Genomic DNA, 6,889 nt, shown 5'->3' on the forward strand with positions numbered 1-6,889 from the left:
TCCAGCTCTTTGGTGGACAGACAAATGTAAGTTAATTATTAAGTGTTTATCTCAGGTAAGTTAATTATTAAGTGTTTATCTCAGGGCACACAACATTTGACCACTTTATCTACAATAACTCAATAACTCGATGTGTTGATTTGGTGCTGTTCTGAAGTGGTTGTAGTAAGATTAACAAAATAAAACCAGAAAATACCAGTTCAAATGACATTTTGTGGCTAAGTTTGTCCTTTAGTTTTGATAAACCACCACAGACAGCGACCTCATATTCTCTGCCTTTCATTTGACCCCCAGACCAGGCTTCTACTGTGGTGGGATGATGTTTTGGTTTCTGCAACCTAACAAACAGTTTTCCCTTCTTGTCCCTTAAGCCCCTTCCGTGTATGCAGGATACTCTTAGAAGCAGAATATTTGGACATTTGGTCTAATTAATTCCACCCTGACAATGCAAGTTTTCAGACCGACATTTATATTTGTTGGGTTCATCTTTATCTTGTGAACATGGCAAAAGAGTTTTTTCCTTGAAAGTGCAAACTCATTCAGATATAACTCCATAACTCAATGACGTCTGACAATGATGAGGGGCAATTAAACCGAGTTCACAGTGTTAGCGGGTGTTGCATTGTACATATTTACAGATGGCTAGACACAGAGATAAGGTTCAGGTGAGCGGTCTATAACTCCGGAAATAGACCAAAGGCTACGTTTCAACTGCTCTTGTTCAGTAGACATACACTTAAATTGGTACCCAGTCATACACTTCACACACACAATGTTTGTGTTTCAAAACCCCTGAAGGTTTTTTATTTAGGCCTATTTAAGAGTTTAGTTCCGTCTTCTGATTTGTTAACTTAACCACTAAGTTTAGAATGTACAGTAACACAGCCTATGTGCATGACTAATACGGCACAAAGAAATGGAAAATAAAGTGCAATGCCAATGCAGAATCAAGCCACAAAAGTTTAATTCCATAGAAGTTCAATAAATTGTTTATCAGTCATTGCAGGGGGGGAAGCACCGCAAAGTCGAGTAGTGGGCGTGATAACACGGAATAACAGTAATAAAACAACACAAGTTATATTTCAGCATTTTTACACGAACGATTTCGAACAAAATGTCCCTTCTATTTTAATGTCGGAACTTCAACATACTGGGTCGTAACTTGATCTTACAGTGCAGCAACATTATGTCACAGTGCATTTAAGGTCAAGTTGATGATTTACTCACACACTCGTCCAGCCTTCTTATTCCTCACGCATCGAGTTATTCCGCCTCAGAATCACAGCAGGTAAGACGCTTTAAACACACTCTGCTGCAAACTGGCGATCTCCAGCACTTAGAACACATCTTTGTCGTCGTGCACCGTTGCGGATCGAGCAAAGGTCCGCTGTAAACTTTGGAACATTGCAGTGAAGACGAGTGATTACAGTCAACAAAGTGCTAAACTGCGATTGCATGAGCGGCAGGGTTTGCATGCAACTGTGCGATGTGTCAAATCTGCGAAAATGTTAGTTAAAATGCGCCTGAAGATCACATTTAAAGTGTTATTCTAAAGTAAAGTAGTGTTGTTTTTCTGAGGGCGGGGCGCTGCATTGCTACGATACCATCGCTGCCTATTGCCGGAAAACTTGGTATTTCCTCTCCACTGTTGCCAGTTCCAGTCTCCTGGTTTGTGCAAGGAAAGCTCTCGTCTTTAGGGGCCATAAAAAAGTGTTTGGCAGACTGATCGGCACCAAATATTTACTTGTGTTGAATTCTTCCAGGTGGTGCCAGATCTTTGGGTTAATATTAACAGATCACACTGTGTCCACAGCGGCTCTACACACGAGCAGCACTACATGGTCTGTGATCCAAATAAGGGGAGGAGATTGCTTCACTTTATCTGACCCTGCAGTAAACAAACAGAGGGTATAAGATGGATGCATAGAACCTTATGTTCAGATGGATCAGACTGACCTGAATCTCCTCCTGCAGGGCTGAAGAATGACTCGTCGTGTGGCCATTATCGGAGGGGGCGCCTCAGGTCTGACCTGCATCAAGAGCTGCCTGGATGAAGGCCTGGAGCCTGTCTGCTTTGAAAGCAGCGAGGACATTGGTGGTCTGTGGAGGTTTAAGGTGGGCTCACACGCAGAAAGTAGGCAGGTTGTCACGATAATGTTGTGTGAAGGTGAATGTTTTCACTCATCCTGTCTGTCACCGCAGGAGAACCCAGAGTCGGACCGGGCCAGTATCTACCACTCTGTCATCATCAACACCTCTAAGGAGATGATGTGTTTCAGTGACTACCCCATCCCAGCACACTTCCCCAACTACATGCACAATTCCCTCATCATGGATTACTTTCGCATGTATGCTGATGACTTCCAGCTCATCAAGCACATCCGCTTCCGTGTAAGAAGGCTTCAGATTCGCGCCTCAGTTGCAAACATTGCTTAGTTCTGCTGCCATCATGAGGCAAGAATTGCTCTCATTCTGTCTCTTTGTTCCCCAGACCAAAGTGCTGCAGGTGAAGCAGAGATCTGATTTCTCCCATTCAGGCCAGTGGGATCTGGAAACTGAGAACCTGGAATCTGGAAAAAAGGAGAAACACATCTTTGATGCTGTGATGATCTGCATTGGACATCACTGTAACCCCAACATGCCTGTTCATGACTTCCCAGGTATTTCATGCACGCTATATTACCCCAATCAACCTTTGCCACACATCCCAGGAGGCTGTAATACTACACTGCACCCTGATATGGTCGCACAGTGTCAAAAGAAAGCAGATAAGAGATTGTGATGTTTGGTAATCCCCTCAACCTTCACCTTCTTTGTTTAAGTGTCACCCACTGCCCTTCTGTCTAGTTTGTGTCCAGTTTGTGAACATGTCTGTGTGTCTCTCGTAGGCATTGACACGTTCCAAGGGAAGTACTTCCACAGTCGCGACTACAAGACACCTGAGGAGTGGAGAGATAAAAACGCTGTGGTGATTGGAATCGGGAACTCTGGAGGAGACATAGCTGTGGAGCTGAGCAGAGTCACCAAACAGGTCCGCCCCAGTTCATCACATGAGATCACTTGTCTCATAAATAAACACCAATGTTGATCCTAATCAAGTAGTGAAATGATAAATACCTCCCAATGTTTCCTTTCTCCAGGTTTACCTGAGCACTCGCAGGGGAGCCTGGATCCTCAACCGAGTTGGCGACAATGGATATCCTGTTGATTTGTCTTTCAACAGGATCATGGCCTTTTTTCGGCATTACCTTCCCTATGATTTTGTCTGTAGTGTGGGAGAGGGACGGCTAGACCGCAGATTTGACCACAGCCTGTACAACCTGAAACCCAAACACAGGTAGAACATGTAGATTACAAATGATATATCTTTATATATAAATTTGTTCTACATCTGCCCCCCAGTAATGTAGACTAGAGCAAAATGATGTGTTTACAGTTGAGCAGATTGCTATGAAGTGAAGTGCTATCAGTGTTTTCATTTTTCATCAACAAATAATGCATCTTCGTGTTTATCATCAGGAGAAGATTTACTATTGCAAACTAATATTTGGTACAAACTGAAATGAAACATAATGGTCCCAATGAATCCCTCCGAGCGGATGTCCACTTTCTGGACACTAGGGGCGTCACAAGCACCTCTTACATCATCCTTAGAGGCAGATTGCCATGGAATTTGCTGGGGATAAACATTTACATGTTGATCCCTTGTCATTTCCACCCATGGCTCTTTTTAGGACAAACTTTAAATTAAAGCCTCACCAATTGTCAGGCTCTAACTAGAATTGTTCTCAGCACCACATTATTTATATTTGTCTGCATTGTAATATCAGGATCCTCAGCCAACATCCCACACTGAACGACGAGCTGCCGAACCGCATCCTATCTGGAACCGTTCAGGTGAAACCAAACATCCGCAGATTTAAAGGAAGCAGTGTGGAGTTTGATGATGGCAGCGTTGTAGAAGATGTTGACTTAGTGGTAGGTGGAGTTGTAACAAGTGCATACACACAAACACACACACACTTGTCAAACATCAGCATGTGACTGAGACGGCTTCCGTGTCTTGCAGGTATTTGCCACAGGTTTTACCTTCGCCTTTCCATTTCTGGCCGGGGGTTTGGTGTCAGTATCTGAGAACAAAGCGTCTCTGTACAAGTATGTGTTCCCCCCTGAGCTGGAGCACCACACACTGGCTATCATTGGGCTCACCCAGCCCCTGGGAGCCATCATGCCAATCTCTGAGATGCAGGCCAGATGGGCCACACGTGTATTTAAGGGTAACTTCTTTTTGGAGAAAAATAAATCTCTCAGCAACCAGTCTAAATATATTCTTGGGATTAAAAAGCACTCTTGTGTTTCGTTGTGTTTAAAAAGGCCTCAAAAAACTTCCCCCGATGGCCGACATGCTGAAAGACATTCAGTGCAAAAGGGAGTACATGGCCAAAAGGTACTACGCTTTACACAGGCAGTGTTTAGTTCAGGTCTCCAAAGTACAAACTTATCTATACATTTCTTGGTCTCTTTTCAGGTATGTCAACAGCCAGAGACACACCATCCAGGTTGACTATGTGGACTACATGGATGAGATTTCAGAGCAAGTCGGGGTCCAACCCAGCATCCTCAAGCTGTTATTGACCGACCCCAGGGTGGGGCTGAGTGTAATGTTCGGTCCGTGTACTCCATACCAGTATCGACTTCAAGGGCCAGGAAAATGGGCAGGGGCCCGACAGGCCATCCTCACTCAGATGGAGCGGGTCACTCAACCCATGCAGACCAGGCCCTCTGATCAGCGAAAGCCAGAGAGCTCTTGGATGTGGCGCTTGGTTCTGCCAGCTGTTGCCTTGGGCATAGCTGCCTATTTTCTTGGAGACAGACTCGCTGCATTCCTGCAAGATCCCCTTGCAGTACTGGAGAAGTTTAAGGGGTACCTGCCTGCACAATAGTGAGCTGCACTTCATGTGGATGCATATCTCTGATTATGAATTCAGAACACAGTGCTGACTGCTATGCTAGTAGGTGCTTGCGCTTTACAATAAGTACATTTTGCACAATGATTATAGAAGTGCTACCCGGTATCTAAAAATCTATTTTTATACTAAGCTAGAGCAGACAATGATGCAACCTATTATTGGCTGTAGTGTCCAGTTACCCGATGCTTGATAATCAAAAGCAATGCTTCTGTAAAGTAGCTATTTTATAGCTAGTGAGGTTCTGCTCATTTTGTAAGCAGGAAGTCAAAACTTGTCCTCGAGGTTTGGTGGATTTTACGCCATGAGCCAGGGAACAAGAGATCAGGTTTCCATTTCTAAAGATTTTCTTAACATTGCATACTGTGATTTCGAAATAGATCCAATAGTTTAAAATTGTCAGAATATTTTTGTTTTAATAGAATAGCAATTGCAAGAGATTATGCTGCCTCTTGTAGAGATGAGTGAGAGTAAATGCATAGAAATCTTCATATGTTACTTTTATGATTCATTATTTAGCTTCACTCAGTATTTACAGTAAGATTTTATAAATCTATGCTTGGCTTTCACTTTATACAGTTGCACATAGAATGGCCGAAACAAATGAAAATATATCATTCTCATCAATAAATGTAGTGCACTTCATTGAACAGAAATCTGCATGTGCTTTGTGTATTCTCTCATATCCATTTTATATGTTAGAAAAAAAATATCAAACCAATGTTTCAAATAAACTGGTTCATCATCTAGAACTCTGTTATACCATTATAATGTTTGTCCCATGCCTCATTTGTCAGCGACATCGAGTATCAATGTATTCACAACAGAGGGAAAAGCTACAATAAAATTTGGTGACGATTCAGAATTGCAATATGCTGTGATTATTATTATCATTATGAGATAAAGCTAAGTGTTGTAATTGCTCAAGCTGTGAAAGTGCAAGGGGGAACTTTGATGCATTTTTCCTGGCAGTGAGAAAGATTCATCCAGGCTAGACCATGATCCAGAATACATAAAGCAATGGTGCCACCTAATGGTGCTAATGGAGTGTTGCTGAGCCTTTGAGACGTAAAAAAGCCACTGTTCTTCATGTCACTCTTCCAGCACATACATACAGTACATACAGTGGGGTCCCAAAGTGTGAGACCCATAGTGAAATGCTACTATTTTGTGTTATTTTCTAATTTTTATACAGGGTACAGCATGTCTCTGAAGAATGGAGGGGTACGTTTCCTTTGTCAGGATGTAGTCGATTTTGTGCAGGTGTCAAGCTACTGCCATGAATCTCAAACTTGGATTCATCAGTAAATACATTTTTCCCAGTGGTCCACTGTGAAATGCTGGTATATCTTAGCCTAAGCCTATGCTTAGCGTTTGTCCTCATTGGAGTCACTTGTACTTTGTTCAGCACATTCTGCATCTGTGTTGAGGTTGCTGTTCTGTCTCTCAGTGAACAGAGCTTCTGATGGTGTGATCCGTTTTGGTCTGCCTGATGCTTTGGATATAACTGATCTAGTTTCGGCAAAGGTTACATTTGATTAGTGACCTGGAAATAAATCCGAATCTTCAATAGTTCCTCTTAATTTTGTCATAACTTGAAATTTTTCCCAAATCCAAAAACTTGGTTTATTTACATGAAAGAAATCCCAGCTCTTTAACGTCATCTTGGTTTGGGACTTTTGGGCCCTACTGTACATAGTATGTAGTACTGGGGTTATGTGATTGCTATAATCTTGCTTCAGACCTTCTGCAAGTCATATAGTTTCATTAATTTGCCAAATCTAAATTAAATAATAGATAGATAGATAGATAGATAGATAGATAGATAGATAGATAGATAGATAGATAGATAGATAGATAAAATATCATCTATATAGTATATATATAGTATACTAATAACATCTTTATTTACAACAATTGGG

The 6,889-nt window shown here is 42.0% G+C and overlaps 1 protein-coding gene across 6 annotated transcripts; it reads left to right on the forward strand.

Annotated features, from left to right (window-relative positions):
- The first annotated feature begins 1,135 nt into the window (after positions 1 to 1,135).
- On the forward strand, positions 1,136 to 5,738 carry LOC143003124 (flavin-containing monooxygenase 5-like). Of its 6 annotated transcripts, none has more exons than XM_076153637.1 (11): positions 1,142 to 1,288; positions 1,764 to 1,841; positions 1,975 to 2,115; positions 2,203 to 2,391; positions 2,492 to 2,660; positions 2,889 to 3,031; positions 3,141 to 3,337; positions 3,831 to 3,978; positions 4,070 to 4,277; positions 4,375 to 4,447; positions 4,529 to 5,738. In XM_076153637.1, the coding sequence occupies exons 3-11, from the start codon at positions 1,984 to 1,986 to the stop codon at positions 4,941 to 4,943; spliced, it is 1,674 nt and encodes a 557-aa protein (XP_076009752.1). In that variant the 5' UTR covers positions 1,142 to 1,288; positions 1,764 to 1,841; positions 1,975 to 1,983; the 3' UTR covers positions 4,944 to 5,738. The 6 variants fall into 6 exon arrangements, with proteins under 6 accessions (XP_076009754.1, XP_076009752.1, XP_076009750.1 ...); XM_076153635.1 differs by lacking the exon at positions 1,142 to 1,288 and adding an exon at positions 1,295 to 1,419; XM_076153638.1 differs by lacking the exon at positions 1,142 to 1,288 and adding an exon at positions 1,295 to 1,419 and having other exon boundaries at positions 1,814 to 1,841.
- The last annotated feature ends 1,151 nt before the right edge of the window (positions 5,739 to 6,889 follow it).

Source organism: Genypterus blacodes, unplaced genomic scaffold, assembly GCF_046128005.1.
Source record: "Genypterus blacodes isolate CSIRO-AG114 ecotype Tasmania unplaced genomic scaffold, CSIRO-AGI_Gbla_v1 ptg000058l_1, whole genome shotgun sequence".
Classification (NCBI taxonomy): Eukaryota; Metazoa; Chordata; class Actinopteri; order Ophidiiformes; family Ophidiidae; genus Genypterus; species Genypterus blacodes.